General features: G+C 44.1%; 1 protein-coding gene across 11 annotated transcripts in view; it reads right to left on the reverse strand.

Annotated features, from left to right (window-relative positions):
• FAM184A (family with sequence similarity 184 member A) overlaps nucleotides 1–20,512 on the reverse strand; it is a 184,815-nt gene extending 164,303 nt beyond the window's left edge. For 5 of the 11 annotated variants that reach the window (XR_332068.4, XR_012902649.1, XR_332069.3 and 2 more), the window contains exon 1: nucleotides 19,948–20,509. Coding sequence is in view for 8 of the 11 variants with exons in the window: in XM_006123069.4 (XP_006123131.2) it covers nucleotides 19,948–20,109 (162 nt within the window). In the remaining 3 variants the exon portion in view is untranslated. Of the gene's footprint in view, nucleotides 1–19,947 lie in introns of all 11 variants that reach the window. The other 6 variants (XM_025184663.2, XM_014573632.3, XM_025184661.2 and 3 more) reach the window with 3 other exon arrangements.
• Between the last annotated feature and the right edge of the window lie 3,628 nt (nucleotides 20,513–24,140).

The following is a 24,140-nucleotide window of genomic DNA, read 5'->3' on the forward strand; positions in this document are numbered from 1 at the left end:
TCTTGACCAATAGATTCTGTCTGTGCATGATCTAATTACAGATTCATTTCAGAGACATTAGGGATGATTAACCGATAAGCCAGGTTTATCTTGTTGACTACACTCATTCCTCCCCATGCTGCCTCTGTATCAAAGGCAGCGGGGGGGGGGGGGGGGGGGGAAGCAGGAACCAGTTCATCCTCTCCCCCCCCCACGCTGCAGCAACACAGAGGGCAGAGGGTGAAGGGGCAGGAGGGAGCCAATAGGTACGGAGAGGTGTCCATTAAGGCCACTTTCCATGCCTGCTAGATCTGCCTCCCCTGGCTGCTTCCTGCAGAGGCAGTAATTGCGGGGGGCGGGGTTCACTGTCTTAAAAGGCAGAGGCAGCAGCGGCAGAGGTAGGTGTGGGATGGAGGAGGGGAATACTGCTGTGAAACAGTCTCTTTCCACTGCAGGCCCAGGATCCCCACGGACAGAGGCTGCGACAGCATCCAACAGAGCAGTCTGTTGTTTCCAGGGTTTGGGGGAGGCAGGTTGTCAAGGCTCTCATATTGTTGCTCACTTATTGCAACTGCTTTTTAAACCAACACAACTCTCAATCCCAAAATTCAAATTTCGAATAGAATGGGGTTCTGATCTAAAGCTTAATGGACTTGGTTCTGTGGATCCTGCTGACTACATCACTGCTACAAAGACATGTGACCATGTCACCTGATGCTGGAAGCCTCCTCCCACCCTGCAAGGAGCACGTGGCACTTTGAAGTACCTTAGGCTCCTCAAAGGGCCGGGGCAGGGTGAAGGAAGTTTCATGGAGCTCCCCCACCCCCAGGTCCTGATTAGCCTGGGAGCGGAGGAGCACACGAAGCCTCCTCCACTCTCCTCCCCCCCAGCCCTGCGAGCAGCGCGTGGCGCTTCAAAGTGCCACATGCTCCTGGCAGGTCGGGAAGAAGCTTTGCGCGCTCTCCCACCCCCATCCCAATTAAGGTCTGGGGGCGGGGGAGCATGCAAAGCCTTCTCCCTCCCTGCCCCCACCCTGCTGTGGTGCGGGCTCCTCGCAGGGCAGGGCAGGGGCACAGCGCTGAAGGCTTTGGGTGCTCTCCCACCCCCAAGCCCTAATTGGCCTAGGGACGGGTCAGATTCAGCCCACGGAGGCCCTTTTGCTCACCCCTGTTCTAAATAGAGCTTGACACTAAGGATGTAAATGGTTAACCAGTTAACCTTAATGGGTGAGGCTTACGGGTTATGGTTAACCAATAGGGACTGGAGCAACTCACGGCCTCTCTGGGCAGGGGACGGCTTCAGCCCCATGGAACCTCCCAGAGCAGACTCTGTCCATGGCAGGACCAGCCCACCTCTCCCACTGTAGATTACACACTGGCTCCTGGGGGGACAACTGCAGAGCCTGCTATGAAGCCTTCCCCCTAGGAGCAGGGCTGGCAGCTGCTCTTGCAGACCCTGGTCCCAAGGGGGTGACTTTCTTGGATTGAGAACTGGTTAAAAGACAGGAAACAAAGGGTAGGAATAAATGGTAAATTTTCGGATTGGAGAGGGGTAAGTAGTGGTGTACCCCAAGGGTCAGTCCTGGGACCAATCCTTTTCAGCTTATTCATAAATGATCTGGAGAAAGGGGTAAGCAGTGAGGTAGTAAAGTTTGCAGATGATACCAAACTGTTTAGGATAGTCAAGACAGAAGCAGACTGTGAGGGACTCCAAGAAGATCTCACCAAACTGAGTGATTGGGCAACAAAATGGCAAATGAAATTTAATGTGGATAAGTGTAAAGTAATGCACATCGGGAAAAATAACCCCAACTATACGTACAGTATGATGGGGGCTAATTTGGCTACGACAAATCAGGAAAGAGATCTTGGAGTTATCATGGATAGTCCTCTGAAAACTTCCACACAGAGTGCAGCGGCGGTCAAAAAGGCAAATAGGATGCTAGGAATTATTAGGAAAGGGATAGAAAATAAGACCCAGAATATCTTACTGCCCCTGTATAAAACTATGGTACGCCCACATCTTGAATACTGTGTACAGATGTGGTCTCCTCATCTCAAAAAAGATATTTTGACCTTGGAAAGGGTTCAGAAAAGGGCAACTAAAATGATTAGGGGTTTGGAACGGGTCCCATATGAGGAGAGGTTAAAGAGACTGGGACTTTTCAGTTTAGAAAAGAGGAGACTGAGGGGGGATATGATAAAAGTCTATAAAATCATGAGTGGTGTGGAGAGGGCTGATAAAGAAAAGTTATTTATTAGTTTCCATAATAGAAGAATTAGAGGACACCAAATTAAATTAATGGGTAGCAGGTTTAAAACTAATAAAAGAAAGTTCTTCTTCACACAGCGTGTAGTCAACCTGTGGAACTCCTTGCCAGAGGAGGCTGTGAAGGGTAGGACTATAAAAGAGTTTAAAGAGAAGCTGGATAAATTCATGGAGGTTAGGTCCATACAAGGCTATTAGCCAGGGGATAAAATGGTGTCCTTGGCCTCTGTCTGTAAGAGGCTGGAGAGGGATGGCAGGAGACAAATTGCTTGATCATTGTCTTCGGTCCACCCTCTCTGGGGCACCTGATGGTGGCCACTGTCGGTAGACAGGATACTGGGCTAGATGGACCTTTGGTCTGACCCAGTACGGCCGTTCTTATGTTCATATGACTTTACTGTGGTTTTATACTGCAGAGCATGCAGTATGTGTAATAGTTAGGAATTTTAGTGGTTATACTTTCAAACAAACTATTACTTCTGTGCCAGTCACAAATCACTTGTAAAAAGATAATAATAAATATTAAATGTAATATACTTCATTTTATAAAACTTGTAAAAATAAAATGAATAAATGTATGTTAAGCTATATTTTATTTAAATGTGTATAGATAAGAGATGCAATGTGTGTGAGGTAATATCTATTGGACAAACTTTTGTGAAAGAGACAAGCTTTATATGTACTCACAATGGCACACAATTAAATAAAAGGTTGAACAGATCATTTAGGCTAAATAGTTAACACATACCCAAAGGACAATTCAAGGTGAAGTAAACAGCTATCACCTCTCCTGTCATAGGGTATGTCTACACTACAAACCTAAGTTGATCTGTATTAGGTCAGCTTACGGTCACCATGGATGCAGTGGTTCATATGCACACTACCCTTTTTGGGTAGGTGGTGTGTGTCCTCAAAAAGAGGACATTCACCAACCTAAGAGGGCAATGTGGGGAGCTGAAAGCCCAATCTCTCAGGTTCCTGGCAAGAGCCTAGTTTCTCCTCCTTCCCCCATTTCCTGCAGGAGCAGGGAAATCACTGGGGGCTTCTCATCCCCAAGAAGTAGGGTTCAGCTGCCTTAGATTCTTGCCCATTCCACCTGCTCCCTGACAGAAGCTGTGCAGTCTGTCAGTTCATGGCTCAAGCAAGAGTGAGGTCTTAAGGTACCCATAAGAACATAAGAATGGCTACACTGGGTCAGACCAAAGGTCCATCTAGCCCAATATCCTGTCTGCCGACAGTGGCCAGTATCAGGTGCTCCAGAGGGGGTGGACCTGAGACAATGATCAAGCAATTTGTCTCCTTCCATCCTTTTCCAGCCTTTGACAGAGGCCAGGGGCACCATTCCTTACCTCCTGGCTAATAGCCTTGTATGGCCCTAACCTCCATGAATTTATCTAGCTCTTTTTTAAACTCTGTTATAGTCCTAGCCTTCACAGCCTCCTCTGGCAAGGAGTTCCACAGGTGGACCATGTGCTGTGTGAAGAAGAACTTTTGCTTATTAGTTTTAAACCTGCTACCCATTAATTTAAATTGGTGTCCTCTAGTTCTTCTATTATGGGAACAAATAAATAACTTTTCTTTATTCACCATCTCCACACCACTCATGATTTTATAGACCTCAATCACATCTCCCCTCAGTCTCCTCTTTTCTAAACTGAAAAGTCCCAGTCTCTTTATCCTCTCCTCATATGGGACCCGTTCCAAACCCCTAATCATTTCTGAAACCTTTCTAATGCCAAAATATCTTTTTTGAGATGAGGAGACCACATCTGTACACAATATTCAAGATGTGGGCGTACTATAGTTCTATATAGGGGCAGTAAGATATTCGTCGTCTTACTTTCTATCCTTTTTTAAATAATTCCTAGATTCCTATTGGCTTTTTTGACTGCTGCAGCACACCACATGGACATTTTCAGAGTACTATCCACAATAACTCCAAGATCTCTTTCCTGATTAGTTGTAGCTAAATCAGCCCCCATCATATTGTATGCATAGTTGGGGTTATTTTTGCCAATATGCATTACTTTACACTTATCCACATTACATTTCATTTGCCATTTTGTTTCTCACTCACTCAGTTTGGTGAGATCTTTTTGAAGTTCTTCACAGTCTGCTTTGGTCTTGACTATCTTGAACAGTTTAGTATTATCCGCAAACTTTGCCACCTCACCGATCACCTCTTTCTCTAGATCGTTTATGAATAAGTTGAATTGGACTGGTCCTAGGATTAACCCTTAGGGAATACCACTAGTTATCCCTCTCCAATCTGAAAATTTACCATTCATTCCCATCCTTTGTTCCCTGTCTTTTAATCAGTTCTCAATCCATGAAAGGACCTTCCCTCTTATCCCATGACAACCTAATTTACACAAGAGCCTTTGGTGAGGGACCTTGTCAAAGGCTTTCTGGAAATCTAAGTATACTATATCTACTGGATCCCCCTTTCCTCATGTTTGTAAATCCCTTCAAAGAACTCTAATAGTTTAGGAAGACATGATTTCCCTTTCCAGAAACCATGTTGACTTTTGCCAAACAACTTATGTTCTTCTACGTGTCCAACAATTTTATTCTTTACTATTGTTTCAACTAATTTGCCCGGTACTGACGTTAGACTTACTCGTCTGTAATTGCCAGGTCGCCTCTAGAGCCCTTTTTAAATATTGGTGTTATGTTAGCTGTCTTCCAGTCCTTGGGTACAGAAGCTGATTTAAAGGCTAGGTTACAAACCACAGTTAATAGTTCAGCGATTTCACATTTGAGTTCTTTCAGAACCCTCGGGTGAATGCCATCCAGTCTCTCTCATCACAGCTCCCAGTGAGGAACAGGGTCCAGAACTTATCTCCTCAGCTCCCAGAAGGAAGTGAGAACTCTAGGGGACTCCAGCTGCCAGTGTTTCTTGTCAGTGTCATGGCAGAAAATTTCAGGAGTGGTGAAATTGACTAGATAGCTAGTTTAAAGGGTGCGGTGTCTATCCAGACACCGCACCACCCTAACTACACTGACAAAAGCCTTATGCCTCTTGTTATGGAGGTAGTGTTATTATATAGGTATAGTAGGACACTTACTTTTTACAAGGAACATGTAGACATTGACATAATTAGGTCAACATAAGCTGCCTTATATTGAGCTGTGTAGTGGAGACCATCTAATAAGAGGAAAGAAATACAGACTAGTCTTGTTAGCAAGAAGCAGCACCAAGTTTAAAGGGTACACTGAATTGCAATAAAAAAAATGTTTGAATGCTTACTAATCAATCTTACTTCAGAAAATAACTAAAGTAAAACTGCAAAACAAGATTAAAAACAATTATATAAATGAAGGTTTGCTGCTTGTGGATTTAAATCAATCCACCCTGCGCGCTTGGCTCTAAGTAAATATGAAAACTATTGAGACTCAGACAATACAAAAGTCTTCATACACAGTACTGTAGTTATGGCCGCATTGGCCACGAACAGTGATTTGTTGCCAATGAGCTGCGCAACTCTGATACATGCGGAGGCGCAGGTAAACATGGAGTGGGGGCTCTGCCAGGGACTAACCCGGTGCTATCGTATTTATTGTAATTGTGCCAGTAGAATTAATTGCAGAGTGACATGGGAATGTTAACTATGGGGGAAAGAATAAGGCTCTGTGGTGTGCTGTCTGCTCTGTATCCCGGGGTCCCTCTGTGCTGTGATGTGTGATTCCCACTGACTTGCCCACATGTTTTGATGTAGTGTCAGTATCTTACTGGTTGCTATGCTTGGGCAGTGGGCTTTGGAGGACCCCCACTGGCGGTTATCTGTAAGCAAGGCCCAGCAAGAGGGGCCTCAGGACAGTGGCCAAACCGGTTCTACTGGTTAAGGGAAGAGATGGGACAAAGGAAGTGTGTGCTGGGGGAAGGGTCAGTCTTGGGCTGGAACCATGAGGGAGAAAGACTAAAGTTGCTGGAGCTGAGGTTAAGGGTGATAGATCCCTAACCCAAAGGATCTGAAACATCCTGGCCCCAATTCCTTTAATCACACCACATCTATGCTGTGCTGTATCCTGGAAAAGCAATAAAACCCCTCTATTCTACTGCTGGCGGAATCTGTTCTTGCTGCTACGGGGGGTGCAAGATCGCAGGAACCCCAACTGCGCTGTCACAGGCTCCATCCCTAGAAATATCTGGGAAAGGACTGCAGAGTATATTGATAAAGGTTTCATTGAGATGGCTCATTAGTACAGAAGGGACATACGTGTTCAGATAAATTCTTTGTCTCCGTGCAAAGAATTATGCCACTACCTAGCTCAACAAACAAAGAAAGGAAAATCAGATACTACTTTTGCCTCTTTCTTTTACTTCTATTCAAGCATGGGAGAGTGATTTGATTTTAACTATAACTCATTGCCTTTAATTTTTTCTATTTGACTTGCAAAATGAGTCAATATGTGGTTGGTGTATTCTCTAAAAGCAGCAGGATGGAACTTTTTTAAATAGCAAAGAAAGGAGTAGGGGAAGGAAAGCAAAGAGGAGATTTTGGGCAACATGGGTTGAGTCTCCCTCTGGTTCCCGTGCCTGCTTCCCATAATTCCCCTGCACCCACAAACAGTACACTATACAAGACTCTACAACTGTAGATGCTCTTTGAAAGTCTAGCATAGTCCAGGTGCTGCTGGTTTCCCACCTAGGAATATAAAAACATGCTTAATTAAATGAGTAACCGCTGAAAATTTCATGTGGTTTACATGCACTGCTGCCTCTGATGCTGCAAGTTTTTAAGGGGGCAAGCTTCTATTGTTTGATCTCTGGGCAGTGGAGCTCAAAACTGTGACTTGATCTACTGTGGAGAGGAGAGGGACATTGTGGGACAGCTGCTGAAGGACTGTTAGGATTGACACAAGTAACACATTTACACTTACACTATATGTCAATGAAAGTAGATAAAAAAATGACTGTCATTCGGGCAGTTGATGTTACTGCATCAATGAAATGGGACGCTTATACTTCTGGGAGATTAGTTGAGGTGCAAAACTATATCAAAAGAAACTGATTTAGGTTGACCTAACTTTGTAGTGCAGAGCAGGCCAAAGATGGTAAAACAGGATTTCCGTGTTGTACATTTGGCAAACAAAATGGAAGTCCCACTGCTTCTTGGATTTACCTTGGGAATTGTTGGTTCTCTCTCTCTGCTAGGATAGAAGTAGGGATTTGATCAAGAATTATCTGTCTGTATTGAAAGCAATAGTAGGGACTACTGAAATGTGATTTATAGAGCTCGTGAAACTTAGCAAGATTTAATTAAGTCTGGGAAATAAGAATCCTATATACACATCCCACATATATACTGTCCCCTTCTAGTGCGCAGTCCATGCACTGACATTTATGGATCTACTATAGCCTTTGAATTACAGAACCTAGATTCTTCAGGCAGAAGCAGCTACTGCTCACAGATCCTGAAGTCATTGCTTAGTAACTACTACTGTCAAACAGCGCAGAGGCATCATGCTATACATTGTGTCAGACTTAAGACAACCAGTATTTCTACAACCAAAGCTGTTCTATATATTGGTACCAGGACACAATGCCCACAATGTGATGTTCCAGGCTTATGACCACCTTCTGGCTATCACATCCAGCTGTCATAAGAGATCTCTTTTTAATTTGATGAGGCTTTAGGGATTTTAAAGTTGCCAAACTAAGAAGCTAGTTTGATGGACAAAACTGAACACCTTGCAATATGCATTACCACTGCTTTGTATGTTCTCCCACATGAACTAAATAAAAGACCGTCTCTGCAGTTCAAAAAGGCATACTAAATCCACACTGACAGATTCCTCTGAAGTTGCGTATTGAAACATGGGTTCCCTCTCTCTGAATACTAGTTAATTAAAGGAGGTAAATCCACATAAATTAGTGTTCGCCTGAGCCAGCAGTGCAATGGAAGGTTGGCTATAATTCAGAAACTCTTGGTTTTCAATAATTAATTTCTACATTTGCCATTCTTCCAATTGCACGTTTTTTGGAAAGCTCGAATGGCTGCAATTCTCTCTATGCACATATAAAGTACATTTTTGCTGTTTTGTGATGGATTTTTCTCCATGCTGTCCTTTCAGCAAGCACAGAGAAATGGAAGGATAGCTCAGGATCCATGCCCAATTTGACTTCAGAACTGACAATATTTTATTTTGAAAGGCATTTAGAATGTATGAACGCCTATTTGGTTTCTCCTCTCCCCCCAAGTGAATTATTAGCTACCAACAGAAAATTTGACTCATTAGAAACATTATGTTGCTTTATTTATCTAATGCCAAGTCACTAATTTTTCTAGCCAATAAGTTTAATGATGCTCTTTTATCAACTTGTCTCAAACAGGATGAAGGAAAACCATGGATTTTGTTAGCACCTTGACAAGCAATTCTGTAAGTACCTGTAATTAAGTCTTTAACTAAGCAGCCCATTACACATCTTACTTCCAAAAAGTTCAAGGTAGGATATGGTCTTCATTCGTCGGCCTCTCACACACATACACCATTGTATATACACCCACAACCCTCTCTCCCCTGCCCCCAAAATCAGGAAGTTTAAAACTGAGAAAACTTATAGTTAAGGTTGTCAAGAAGGTAAGATACTAAAGTTCTGTTTACACTACAGCTCTAATTCGACCCTGCTACTTGCAGTAGTTACTGTGGTGGCAGATGTCCACACTAAATCACATTCTGTTGGTGGTGTGCATCCTCTGAAGGAATGCTTCCACCAACTGAAGAGGGACAGCGTGAGAGGCTGACAGACAGGGCTCTCAATTCCTTGCAGGTCCCCAGACAGAAGCATGGGACCAGCCACTACCGATGTGAATGGTTAACTAGTAAGTATCATCCTTAAAGGGTGATGCTTATGGGTTACGGTTAACTGGTGCAGGGTGGAGCAGCCATTGCAGGCAGGGGGATGCTTCAGCTCTGTGGAGGTCTGCTGTGAGTAGAGATGCTCCAGCCTGGCCAGAGCAGACCCTGTCTGCAGCAGAGGGCCCCCTGTCATTCCCATGTTTAATTAGTTAACTGGTTAAACTTAACCTTTAACTAATTCAACAGGATTTTACATCCCTGCCAGCCACCTGTGCTTTTTACCTCCTGAGTGAGAAGTGAGGTGCCTCTAGACAATGGGGAATAGCCCAGCTAATAATGGGGAGTTGGGGGCAGCTGGAATTTTGCTGCCTGGCTTTCTTGTTAATTTCACAGCTCCAGTATGGCAAGGTCAGACAGACATTGAGTGGCCCTAACTACAAAACTGTAAGTGCTATTCCTTTTGTGGAATAGGAGTTATGTTAACATAGCAGGGCACTTACCTCGGTGGGACAAGGCTGAAATGCATAGACCAAATAGGACATACCGAATAAGAACTATATCTATGCTCTACAAAGGTCAAGCACGTCTCGACACAAGAGTTCTCATTAAAAAAAAATGTAATATATAGTAGAAAGAAAATAGAATGATTTAGGCAGTGTAATGCAATGTAATTGTCATTACTTATACTGCAGAACAGAATAGCCCAATCTTATAAATTGAGCTACCAGAAAATTAAACCATGCCCCTTTTCAACACCATGCGTTACAGTTTAACAAAGTGAAATTTAGTTTTATTTTAGGAAATGGCATTCAATCTTGGGTACAAAATGTTATCTAAAAGTTAAACATAAGATTACTTTTCAAGATTTTTAAATTTATAATAGGTTACTTAAATATTACCATTCAAGAGGTCAACATGCTATGCGGCTCTGCTATGAAATTGAACTGGGATATGGAATGCATTCAGAAGATCACTGCAAGACCTGCTGCCTCCTTTTCTAGGTGTAGAACTAAAACGAGTAACCATGTAATGCAAACTGTGTAGCTCTTCATAAGATCTTTGATGTCTGAAGCGTGACATAGCTGAAGCGGGCATTTAAAAGTAATACTGGTATCCTAATTAACTTCCATTGAAATGAATGGGTCTCTGAAAACTGAGGTGTGACATTAGTGAACTGGTTACCCTGACTCAAATTTTAAATGTTTTCTTCACAACCATAACAGCTACAAATCAACTTGAAAAAAAGAAAAAAAAGAAAAAAAAACCTGAAATTCTGTATTTTCTGGAAATTTGTGAGATGGACAGACAGGTGGGCATGGCCATATATCACTGGTCCTTCACATCCTCACAAAGGCACACCAAATACTTTGGAAAATACTGATAAAAAGTGTAAAACATTACACACAGGGGCGGATATAAGGTAGGGTGAACGGGGCGGCCGCCCCAGGCCCCGCGCTTCAGAAAGCCCCGCGCATGCGCTGTGGTGCCACCGCGCATGCACATGGCGTCACTGCGCATGCGCCGTGGCAAAGGGGGGCCCCGCGGCATTATGCTGCCTGGGGCCTCACAAAACGGTCATCTGCCCCTGATTACACATCTAATTTCCCTTGAAGCTGTGTGACCATGCAGCAGCCTACCAAGGGCTGTGTACGCCTTCAGAGCTTCAGGGGGAGAGATGCCTCTCCCCCAACCCCAGAGCTGCTGCAGCCAGGGAGAAGTACCTCTCCACTCCTCTCATTCCAGTGCTGCTGCAGGCAAAGCGGGCTGGAGTGGGGGAGGCAAGTGAGCCACCTCTTCCCAAAGCAACTGCATCCCCCAAACCCCTCTCATCCCCAGCACCACCCCAGAGCTCTCACCTCCTCTTGGAACCCCCACCTACATGCACCGTGATCCTTTATGCCAACTCTTAGCCCTCTCCAACTCAAACCCATCAACTTACTCTCATCACACATCACCTCCACATTGGTGCATGTAAAATTCATTCTGCACATGCATAGAAAAAAATTAGAGCACACTGCAAGGAAATCCTTAATACATTCAGTATTTAGAGTTAAAGGACACAGATACCAGCACTGCCAAATTTGCAATAGTATCAAATCATTTAACATCTCCCATTTTATTTTTCAAGACTTGTCCATGTGGTATTACTGTTTAAATTTGTTCTTTTATTAATTCCTGTCCTCCAAAATTTTGTCCCTCGCTTGCAATCCTAGGATCATACTGGAATGATGAACGACTGCTATTTTTAATGCAGACTGGGATGTAAACATAAGTTTGTTTAAAACTATCAAAACGCTTAAAACCTTTTTTTAGAAAAATGTTAACACTCTTAACACTACAGTGGGATGGTAGTTAACATAAAAATGTAATTTGAGCAATACAGCAATTTAAGAATTCCGTAACATATCTCTCAGTAAAACCTGGCTTATCTGGAGGTTTCCCCCTCTTTCCTCATTTCAAGGTTTCTCTTTTAGTCCTATACTAGCAAACTTTTAATAGGTCTTAGTTCCTTGACTGAAGGAAGGGAATGACACAACAATACTTGTTAGCACTGTAGAGTCAAAGTAGGACAGAATTGGTACTGGTAATCTATTATATATTTTGAAGAGTTTATTTTGCACAAACAAATCCACAAACAAACAAAGTCATACTTCATGATTACCTACCAAATTTTGAATCAACAATCCTGCCACTTAAATTAGCTGATTGCACTACTTTTTACACCAGAATATGCTGGGTGAAAGGTTTAAATTATTTTTGTTTTTCATCGAAAAAAGTCACGACAATGATGATTGGAGTTCATAAAAATATTTGCTAACAAAATTAAAATCAAGTCACCTATCCAACTATCATTTTAATGCAAAAAAATTTTTACTGTTACAAATCACAAAATAAATCAAATTAGTTAGGGAAAGAGTAACGGAAGCTTTATGAGTGTGTCATTCAATAAAATTAGTAACATTTAAAGTTGAAATCCTACAAATTTAAAACTGTTCTTTTACTTCCTTTTGCAGCACATTAATAAAAGTGTCTATTACATATATTTAAATTTCTTGCTTTCCTAGATGAGTAACCTACGTAAAACGACTTTGCCCAGTCAACGATGGGCTTCACCTGCTAGTAGCTCAATTTTCTGTTAAACTATTGCGTACTTTACGAGCCTTGAACATGATCTGGCAAGATGGGGGACTGTAGCTTTGACCATAAGGCTTCTATTCTCACAAGAAAATATTCTGTAATAGTGAACGGGAAGCATCCTGTAACAGTAAATGGGAAGCAATTTTTTTTCCATTAGGAAGAATATGACTTGGATTATAAATACAAGTACTGCTAATGCCTACAGCCCCCAAAGAGATCAGGGCTCCATTGTGTAGGTACCTGTACATTAGATAAGTGAGTTCCCAGTCTCAAAAACTTGACATCTAAATTAGGGGTTCTCAGTCTGGAGATCAGGAGCCCTCATGGAGTCATGAGATTAAATCACAGTTGCGAGCCATCAACCTCCATCCCAAACCATGCTTTGCTGCCATAATTTATAATTGTAAATTAAAAAAAATGTAATGCACGGGGTGGGCGCGGGGCGGGCGGTTCTTGATATTCTTAGAGGCTTGCTATACAAAAGGAATCACCTGAACAGAAGTTTGAGAAACAAACTGATCTAAACAAACAAGACAGCAAAAGGGCAGAAGGAGAAACAAAGAAAGAGAAGTGAGTTGCCAAAATTCAAGCAGGTCAGTGGCAAAGTTGAGAACATAACTCAGGAGACTATTTACTAGACTCCCCCCAGCACCCCAGGGAGACAGGAGCAAAGCCGCACGGGCAGCGGGGTCCCTCCGCCTGTGCGGCTTTGCTCCGATCTCCCTGGTCTGCTGGGGGGGAGGGGGCGCAGCTAGTGTGCGCCCCCCCCCCCCCCCCCAGCAGACCAGGCTTTTGTTGCGGAACGCCTCGGGTAGAGCAGCTGGGGTGCTGCCGGGTTGGTCCTGTGGGAACCTACCGGGCAGCGCCCCAGCTGTTCTGTCCCAGGCTCCAGATTCAGCAGCTGTTGAAACTGATCAGGCTGATTCCAGGAAGCTGGGGGCAGAGCAACTCTGCCTCCGGCTTCCTGTAGTCAGCCCCTGGTCAGTTTCAGTGGCAGCAGCTGAATCTGGAGCCAGTTCCGACTTACATACAAATTCAACTTAAGAACAAACCTATAGTCCCTATCTTGTACGTAACCTGGGGACTGCCTGTAAAAAAATATCTAGAGTCCAGTCATAAAACATTATTTTCAGAATTAACATAGGATGCATAATAATGAAGCAGCTCTCGTATATTTATGGCTGTTGTACAGCTAAGAGAAAAGCTTTCCCAAAGATTAAATATTTCATTCTTACTGCATTAACTTGATGGGGTAGAGAAGAAGCATTTGACACACTTGGAATCACAGATAGAAATCAGAATTTATTATTTCATTCAGACAGTCTTTTGACCTTTCAGAGAGACAGGTACAAAAAGAAAGGTCATGGAAACTAGAAATTGCTTCTGGGTACAATCTTAAGTTTCTAACTTTATTTTAGACTATAAATGTATTTGATAAAGGCTACAGCAGAGAGTAACCTCACTTTTAACAAAGCACTCTTTTCTCATTGTTTATATAGCATACAATTTAAGTTACAGCTATCAGAAACTGAGTCAGAGTCAAGTCTCATGATTTGAAAGAATTCCCAAGAGTCAAGTTTTATTTCCAAAGCTATGTCTACACTGCAGGCTTCTTGCACAAGAAGCTTTTTGCAGAAAAGATCTTCGGCAAAAACTTCTTGTGCAAGAGCACATCAACACTGCAAAAGCGCATCAGAAAAGTGATGCGCTTTGCACAAGAGAGCGTCCAGATTGCATGGACGCTCTCTGCCAAGAAAACTCTGATTGCCATTAACAGAATGGCCACTAGGACACTTGCTCTACTTTCGATAGGCTGTTTCTGCACACACAAAAATCCTGTTTCCCATACACACACACACCTTTTTGCGCAAGAGCTCTTGTGCAAAAAGGAGTTATTCCTTGTAGAAAGAAGAATACCTATACCACAAAAACCCCTCTGTCCTGTTGATTCACTGTAAATTTTCTTGTGCAAAAACACACTTGAAGTGTGAATGCTCCGCGAGTTTTTGCGCAAAAACTTTCCAGTGTAGACATAGCCCAAACGTCCTATGCTCAATCAAGTTATCCAGCATGAATGAACTACATGTAAAGGTAAAAACATACTGCCATGTCTATGTGGAGATGTTTGGACCAAAGCCTATCATTCTTTCTTACCAATAAATAAATAAACAAATAAAAACCACTAACCTCAATGAAAATTCCACATATAAAATAGTGACCAATAGGAATCTCTAGCTGTATGTTTCTTTACAAGAATTTACTAATTTAAAACAAATAAACAAACCCTTTTTCTGAAAACAAGACAGTGAAGGGGGGGAATTGCTAAATAGGTTTTGGAAATATTTAGTCATTATGGCAAACAAAGAAATCCTAACTGTCTAGGAAAAGAGAGTTTACTGTTCTTCTATTAAAAGATCTTGTTGCCAGCTGAATTCTTAACTGAACATCAGCCACAGGGCCAAGCACAAAGCAGCCTACAAAAGGAAATTTTAAACTTAGTGTTTGAGGAGAGCTGATCTACTTTCATATTATTTTAACTGGTAGTTGGCCTTCAGATGCTTTTTTATTTTTGAAGAAATAGCTTCTCTGAAGCAATGCTAATTACATTATAAAGGTTTCAGGGTAAGTATCAAAAACTGACAGCTGTCAAAATGTCCCACTTCAAGAAATCTGCAATTCTAAAGTCTCCCCATGGAGGCACATACAGATGGTTATTTTCCAACTATCTAATCTACTTGTTTCAGCTGACTAAACTACACTGTGACTCAGCTAATACACGTTATTTGGATTTAGTTTTCATCCCAATGCAATTTGTAATTCCAGCATATTAAGTGAAAGATGAAAGTATTTCATCCACAGGCACATAGGTAATTCATAAAGTACATATACAATCAAGATCTTTGAGATGCCTGCTTCATATGTTAAAAGCACTTTAAGGACTCTGATGATGCAGTTTAAAAAAAAAAAAAAAAAAAAAAAAAAAAAGAGCAACTGAAACAGTAATCCAGTAACAATTATCCTGTATTCAGGACTACTCAAATCATTTATTCCAGGCTCCTTAAGGGTCTTCTGTGCCTCTACAGAAGACCTATCACAACAAGACCCTAATCCTGACTGAGGCAAAAACACATAAGTATAACATCTTCAGGTTCTTAGTCACTCTTAGGCTCTTCAGAAGCTGCTTATTGTCGAGACCAGGGCTAGGGCAGGCAGGCATAGCGATCAGTGCATGTGCAAAAAGGAGCAGGGTGGCCAAAAAGCAGTAGTCTGAGTTTAGGACCGGGGGGTAGAGTTCTAGTACCAATACTAGGGAGTGTGATCCAAGGCACAAAGCTAGGGTCTGCAGTCAGAAATCAAAGTACCAAAGTTATGGGGCAAAGGAGGAATCAGAAATCCAAGAGAGAGCCAAAATGCAGATATTACAGCACAGTCTGTCTCATTGCACTGACATATAGTTTCACGCATCAGACCGGAGTTCCTCAGGATGGCATCCACTTTTCTCCCTGGACAGCTTCAAGGAGCAGTGAGCATTGTCCAAGGTTCTATGCTCAGTGTCCCCATCCTGATCCCTCATTTTAAACCTTTGACCCACACCCATGATCCCATTATTCATTATTTGTCCCCCGTGTTCAGTTGAAATCTGGGTTCAGTTGTCCCTCTCACAAGGCTGGAGGAGGGGCCTTTAGCAGTGGGTGCCCACCCATGTCCCATTATACAAATAGTGACTCACTACACTGACATATCCTCAAACTCCTCCTGACCTAATACATGGACCAATCAGGTACCATGACAGAAATTTTCAGTCCAACCTTCTGAGGTGGTACTACTTCTGGGGCTCCTCCCTTCAGGGTCTGAGGAGGTAATAGATGCAGTCCTACCATAGCTACATTGTTGTGGTATAGAAATAGCAGCCATCCCAGACACAGGTTCTAGTCTGCCCCTGCAAAACCATACACGTTAGTTTTCTCTAAGTTAGCGTATCAACATATTGAAAATTTTGAAGTACTCAAGACCAACAGTACATAATCAGTAACTTTAAAGTACTTAAATCACAGGGAAAACAGAGATCAGATAGTAGTAACAAATACAACTCTTAAAAAAAGGATGCCTCATGTAGGAGATGTGTGGTAAATCATGGCTGAAACAATTTTAGTCCCTATTTGGCTTAAGCGCCTTATTTCCAGGCGCTTCAAAAGATCTGTGTACCAGTTTAGAAGATAAAATAGTATCTGACAACAAAATTAAAGCATGCCATCAAGAAATAATCTGTGATTATATGTGATTGCATATGAACATTTGACCAACTGCATGTCTGAATATCAAAGCAGTATGAAATAACTGCTTGCTGTGGAGGGGAAAAAAAGTATTTGTTTGCTTGAGATGGGCTGAAATTTCAACACCCGGAACACAATTTAAGATGAATTTCTGGCTTTATTTGGAAGATATCATTTTAAGGTCACTTGAACTTTTTTTAAAATTCTTCCATCACATACAAAAATGTAAGGCTTGCATCTGAGACTATGCAGACAACAACTCAATATGTCTTTTCCCCTTAGAAAAAATTACTTAAATTGTAAGCTGTTTGGGGCAGTGACATCTGTTCTATGGATGTACAATACCTAGCATAGTGGGGTCTTAGCCCGTAACTGGAACTTGTAGATACTGAAATATTACTACAAACAATAATCTCAGTGTTCCATAGTTTGCACTGCTTACCAACCAGCTTCTGTATGGAGTTTAAGGTGTTTTTTACGTACATCCCTAAAAAGATTTGGGACCTATTTACCTAAGAAACTGATAACAGCTATTACATTATCACAATAATAGGGACACAGAGGTACCCAAACATGTAACCCTCTTGATTTACTCGAGTGAGACTTAACTAGTGACAAGGCATTTTCTGTGAGTTCTTCTACTCTAGGCTCAATCCCCTGAAAAATTCCGCTACTAGTATCTGGAACAAGAGTATTTCTGTAACAAAAGCAGAACAAAAGCCAGTAGAACCTATAGTATTGCCAGCAAACAAATATGAAGACTTGACGCTATAAAGCCTCACACACACAACTTTTCAGGATCAGGACTGTGGTACTTACCCATACAGAGAACATGGGGTATGCTGATGTAAACTTATAGCGCAATAGCTTGCCACACACCTCCTACCTATGTGGATCCTGCTCCCATGTGCTATAAGTTCTGAACTTTTAATGTATAATAGTAGGATCCACATGGTTAGTCCCAGCATAGCTAGACCTTCATATATGACCCAGCTAGAATCCCAACTTGCATGGACAAGCCATTAATCTGTATTTTACCCAACATTTTAATACATATACTGAAGGGTGACCCACACACAGGTTCCTCGGGACCTAACCAGTCATAGATGAGGAATTTTGCCAGATCACAGGAGATCATTTATGCCCCTCCCCTCAGCACTGGCACCCCTAGCCATGGCCTACTGCCAGATCCCCACCTGCCACACACCCCTCCATGTGCAGGGATCCTAGTTCCCTCTGGCAGTTGAGCTGCCAGGTGGCAGCCCTGCTGCTGGACTCCAGTCCCACCAGGCAGGTGTCTCCCAGCCACTCCGGGCATCTTCGCTGGGTAATTGCAGGACTGCCAGACTCCTGGTTGTGCTGCTGGGTGGCAGCCCCACTCCTGGGCTCCTGCTCCCACTCTGGGGCAGCCCAACTGTCAAGGTCCCAGCTCCATCACAGGGTTGCCCCACTACTGGGCTCCAGCCCTGATGCAGGGCTCCCAGCTAGAAGACTTCACTGGGACTCTCATCCTGGAACATCCATGGCCCTTCTGGGCCACAGATGCTGAAAAACCAGAAAGTCCAAGTTAAAGAGGTTCAAACTGTACTTAGCTTTATGAAACGTTTTGGGATCATTGGAAATAAAAACCCCATACATAACGTAGTATTGGGTTCGTTTTATAGCAACATGAACCTTTAAATAAACTGTAGCATTAGTTCTGATAAAACTACTGTAATGAAAGACACTGAGAAAAAGACCACAAAACACCACATTTCTGAACATTTATATGCACAAAATCCTTGAATATGGAGCTACTTGAACGTTTCAGAGTATACAGCATGACAGGAACTCATATGACCGTGCATTTATTTTACTATGGAAATGGAATATGCATCTAAAGATAATAATTAAATGCTGTGAAAGCTACTAAAATAGGAAATGAACCAAAAATGGGATTAGTCTGTACAAATATTATTTTACATTCATGCCACAATTTAAGTTGGCTTACACCACTTTTAGGAAGTTAAGTGAAAACTCTTCAGACATGGTGACCAAAGATAAAAAATATAATTTGTATTAGTTTTAAACCACAGTTTAAGTTTTAAGATAATACATATATAGAAAATAAGCTAAACTACAGCAGTTATTTGATTAGCTTTAACCATATTTTACCCAAAATGAAAATGACTTCCTAAGGAAAGCTCTGATCCTTCTCTAACTTAAGTTAATGAGAGCAAGGATTAGGTCAACATCTAGAAAAAGAAAAAAAAAATATGACTTTGTCAAATTAATTTGTTTTCTGATAGAGATAGCATACTATGCTGTTTATGGTGTCCACATTTACAAACTCTGGAGTATTTGCCTTTAATTTCATTCAAAAATTAGATACAAGATTGGTATGGCCTGTATGATGCTTCTGTTCAGCAAAAAGGCTGAACAAAGATCAAATGTTTTTCTTTCTCCAATTTAGCAGATGTTTGAAAGATACTAATATGTTTATCACTTATGGGTTTGAGATCTTCTTGTTTTAAATATAAGCTATATGATGCTCGAAACAATGTTTTATTTAACAGATGAAGGGAAATTAACACACATTTTGTATTTCCCTCATGCAAAGCTGTTCATGCACTGTGATTCTTTTTCATACCTAGGAAAAGTATAGACTTGAATTATGCATTTGTAAAAAGTTATTCTGAGCACACAAATCACAACCATAGCAATCAATAGTTCTTGCCATCCTTCAGTCTACTAATCTTGACAATATTCCTTTAAAATGTCAGCTTTAAAAAAATGTATGCACAGTCTCATCTTACAGGGCTTAGGATCCTATCATAAAAGCCATTAAATCGGAAAGACAAAACTAAATTTTCCCTGCCCCCCCTCAAAAAAACCAACTAATTACTCAAGAGTTAATTCATAGTCAAAAGCAGAGCAAGAGTCAAGTTTACTAAAATAGCTTAGCTACCTCTTATGCAAACGACAAGTTTTTTTAAAAAAACCTATAAATTTCAGTGTATAAACATAAAATTCAGTGCCAGTTTAAACAGTTATACAGGCAAAACTATGTACACAAAGAATTAATTGGGGCTCACTTTACAGCTTTACAAAGCACTTCAATGTCACTTTTTAAACAAACTATCTCACTGGCTGTCATCCTTTGCTTTACGATTTCACCTTCAACAGACGTCAAGACAATCGTGAATTCCACTATATCTATTTGATTCTACCAAGGTTGTGGATTCTACCTTGGGGAACTGAGGTATCATTGCCAACCGGGGCAGCGCAGCCAATCCACACGCCGCTTTTAAAAGAGACTGATCCGTCAGGTTGTAATGACAGAGATCTCCATCGTAATGGGGGATTTTAAGCCAGTTTTGTACCTCCCAGAAGGAAGGCGCTTGAAAGAGACGAGAAAGCGCTGGGCGATCTGTACCTTTCACCTGCAGAGCACTTCGCAGCAGGAGACACGACCCTGCCGGAGAGTGGGGAGGAAAGCTCTTACCTTGGTGAGCTGGGCTATTTTCTTGCTCATTTTGAGGTGCAGATCCTGGCTGTATTCCACGCTGAGCCCCGCTTGGGAATTGGACGCGGTGAATTTCCCTGCGCTGGCTGAGGAGCCGCCGCCGTAGTAATGCTGCTGCCAGCTCATCCCGGGGGTCGCCATCTTCACCGCGAGACCCCGTTACCCCTCCCGCGCCGCTTTCCAGGAAAGCGACCGGGGGGCAGCGGAGCGACGCCGCAACGCGCTGACCGCACACGCTGCCCGGGTCACAGGCGGAGCGTCCTCAACTCCCCGCGGCGGTGGCGCCGGTCCCGGCTCCCTCAGCCCGGGCGCCCCCGCCAGGTGCGGCTGAAAGCGGCGGGGGAGACCAGCGACCGGTGCCGCCTCCCGCTCGCAGCCGCGTCCCCCGCTGCCGGGCTCGGGCAGAGCGGCTGCCCGCTAACGCCACCCTCGGGAGCGGGGTCTCCGGCCGCCGCCGCGGCTTGCCCAGCCCGAGCGGAGCTGCCGCTTGGCCCCGCGCGGGGGAGCCGGCGACTGTTGCTGCAGCCGCCACTTGGTTACCAGGCTCCGGCTCAACTGTTTACCCTCGGCACGACGTCACTTCCGGCTGCTCACGCTCGGCCTGGCTGGCCAAGCCGCCAGGGTTCCGAGGCAGCCGGAGCCGCGCGTGCGCACGTATCCCCCCCCCCTCCCAAACAGGCGCGGGCTGTTCTGCTGCCTACAGGGCTGGTCTTATCAGCTGGTGCTGCGCACCACGCGCTTTTCCCGCGCTGCAGGTGCGCCCGCTGACAGGCGCGTCCACCTCCTCGCCCCCAGCCACCGCTTCCCTCAATTGCTCCCATCCCCCTTCCAGCATTAGGTGGCACTCTTCCTATTCGCACGTTATTCCTGCTCCTGCACATGGATGGACGGTGCTGCCCCGGTACTGGCAGAGCCCTGATCCTGCACGACGAAAAGGTCTGCATTTGTCCCGGCCTAGCTGCAGCATGTGCTCGCCATGCGAGGCTCTGTAGGACAACACTGTTCCCAGGGAAGAGCAGGGAACCTTCAGAGGAATTACTTTCCTGCCCTTTTCCTTGGGAAGAGCTTTGCTACTGTTACAGTTGGAGACTGGTTACTAGAGGTGAGGACATTTTGCTGTTTGAAAAATGTTAACAGGGTAGTTTGTAAACATGAACAATGCCATCATACCTAGCTCTACTACAGCCTTTCCTTTGCCTAAATACTGCACAACAGTCTGCTTAAAAATAGTACTCAACAAAATCAGTCTGTCAGCAGTTAACATGATTAAACATGTGTTACCATTACTTCTACAGATTTATTAGTTAAGTGGAGAATTGTCCAGAAGGAGTTAAAGCCATTGACAATGGAGAATAATTTTTTTTCAGGCCAACGTTATTCAATCTCAACAATGTTATGGTTACAGGACAAGCTGCATTTCAGACCCCATTCCAGTCTCTCTTAAGTGCACCCTTCAGGTGACTTTTTTTTATTTTCTCTGGGATAGAAAGTGGAATCCACACTTTGACCGTGCTGGCACTTGAATGGTTTACTCTGTTTCCCAACTCCGTGGAACATAAAAAGCTCAACTTAACGCGACTACTTCCTTTTCTGGATTGGGAGACTGAAATGCAGGAGAGTAATAGCCTGTCACAGAGCAACTTGACAAAAATCTCTCCCCAAGAAGTTGGTACTTGTTCACCCCTCCTTTGCTTTAGACATGACTTTTAAAAACACTTTAGTATCCCTTTGATTGTAGGCACTGCCCTGGATAAAATAAACCTATTAATCAGGCAGGTGATAGGCATTTCCCAATAGATGGTGCCTCTTCGTTCTCTTTAGGGTATTTTGTATTCTCTGGAGGTGTCTTATCTCTGTCATTGTTCTTTTTCCTACTTTGTTCTCCCTAACAGCCTCATTTAACTCTGTATGTCAGCCTTCAATGTTAAGTAGGTAAATTGAGGGACATATATACATACAAAATACAAATATCATTCTCCATGTATTGTCTGGAAGAGAGCATTATTATTGGTCATTTCACAAATAAAGATTAGGGGCGTACAAAATAATGACAATCAAGTTCTACAGAGCACCATGACATGCTAAACTGAGCTCATCTGAACTATATTCAACAGCCAAATTAACTCACATCCAGTCCTTGCTGCCCTCTGTGGATCGTGTCTCACCTGTTGTCATTTTGCTCTGCTATCTCCACTGCCTGAAAATGCATTGCATTTTAAACTGTGATGTCTTCTTCAGGGCATTGCTCTCCAGCAGGGCCCACCACTCTGGGGGTATCAGCAGTGTGTCTACATTGGCCTTTGTGGCCAACAGCAGCCCAAAGTCTAGTTCCTTGCCTCACGGGCAGGCTTCAGTCTACATCAGCCAAGCTCCTCCATAGCAAGACCAGTGTAAGTCTCACCTCTGGCATGCCAAGAGAGTTCAGATCCAGGTTCCTCAATTCTTTAGTAGAAGAAGCAGAGCTTAAATGCTAAAAAGCTGTAAGTTATAGAGAACTTAAGAGAGACTTAGAGGCTACGTCTACATTGGCCTGATTTTGCGCAAATACTTTTAACACAAGAGTTTTTGCATTAGAGTATTTGCACAAGAAAGCATCTATATCGTAAGCATCTATATCGTAAGAACGATGCGCTTTTGTGCAAAAGCGTGTCTACATTGGCGGGGCGCTTTTGCGCAAAAGCAGAAGTCCGGACCTCGAGGCGCAGGTCACTCTGGACTCCTTCACTAGGGAGGCCATGGTGTCCCTGTGGCATCCCCACCCCACCGTTGAGAGGCCCTTGTGGAGACTGGACACCAGTACCGACTGGTGGGACCAGCTGGTCCTGGGGCAATGGGATGACCAGCAATGGCTCTGGAACTTTCGGATGCGAAAGCAGACGTTTCTGGAGCTATGTGCCTGGCTTGCCCCTGCGCTCCAGAGAATCACCACCCGGCTGCGGGCACCCATCCCCGTTGACAAGAGGGTCGCCATCGCAGTATGGAAGCTGGCCACCCCGGACAGCTACCAATCGGTGGCACACCAGTTCGGGGTGGGCAGATTGACTGTCAGTGCCGTCATCATGCAGGTAAGTCATGGGGGTGAGGGGCAGGGTAGGGTGCTGCACTTCATGCCCAGGGGCAGGCAAGACTCCAGGCTGGGCCGATGGGGAATGCCCCATCACGTAGGAGTTTGGGCTGTCCCTCCCTTGCACAGGCCTGCTGGTGGGGTGGGGGGGAAGGATCTTGGGGCAAGTGGGAGCATGCACTCACCCTGCCTTATGTGATGCGTTCCCCTGTGTTTCTGTGCACCCTTCTGCAGGTCGTCCATGCCATCAACGATGTCCTGCTCCAGTGAGTCATCTGCCTGTGCAACGTGGAGGCTACAGTGGCTGGCTTCGCTGCCCTGGGGTTCTCCAACTGTGGGGGAGCCCTGGATGCAACCCACATCCCCGTCCGTGCCACGGAGCATCGAGAGGCCCATTTTATAAACAGAAAGGGGTATTTCTCAATCATACTCCAGGCCCTCGTGGACCACCATGGCCGCTTCCTGGACATTTATGCAGGCTGGTCCAGCAGCGCACATGACGCCCGCATCCTACGCAACTCCGGCCTGTTTGGCAGGCTGGACGCAGGCACTTACTTCCCCCAGCGGGAATTTACTGACGGGGACGTGTCCATGCCCACACGTGTTGTGGGGGACGCGGCCTATCCCCTGCTGCCCTGGTTAATGTGGCCCTACACGGGGCAGACAGACCACAACCAGGCACGGTTCAATGACTGCCTCAACCAGGCCTGCAACCAGGTCGAGTGCGCCTTCAGCTGTCTGAAAACCCAGTTTCGGTGTTTGCTCACCCATCTGGAGATGGGTGAGCGGAATGTCCCCGAGGTAGTGGCCGCGTGCTGTGTGCTCCACAACATCGTGGAGCAGAGGGGGGAGGCCTTCCTTCCGGTATGGATGGCAGGTGAGGGCCAGGCCTTTCAACAGTCCCACACAGCTGCCAGCCATCAAGCGCACCGTGATGGGGTGGGCATCCAGGAGGCCCTGATGGAGATGTTCTCCCAGGCCCCACAGTAGGGTCGCCTCTGTCTCTCTTTACATCTCCCTTCCATCCCCAACCCTTCCCTCCTCTCCTTCCCTTACCTCCCAATAAACAACCAACAAGGGTTTTTTTAGAACACAACATAACATTTGG

Source organism: Pelodiscus sinensis, chromosome 3 (genome assembly GCF_049634645.1).
Source record: "Pelodiscus sinensis isolate JC-2024 chromosome 3, ASM4963464v1, whole genome shotgun sequence".
Taxonomy (NCBI): domain Eukaryota; kingdom Metazoa; phylum Chordata; order Testudines; family Trionychidae; genus Pelodiscus; species Pelodiscus sinensis.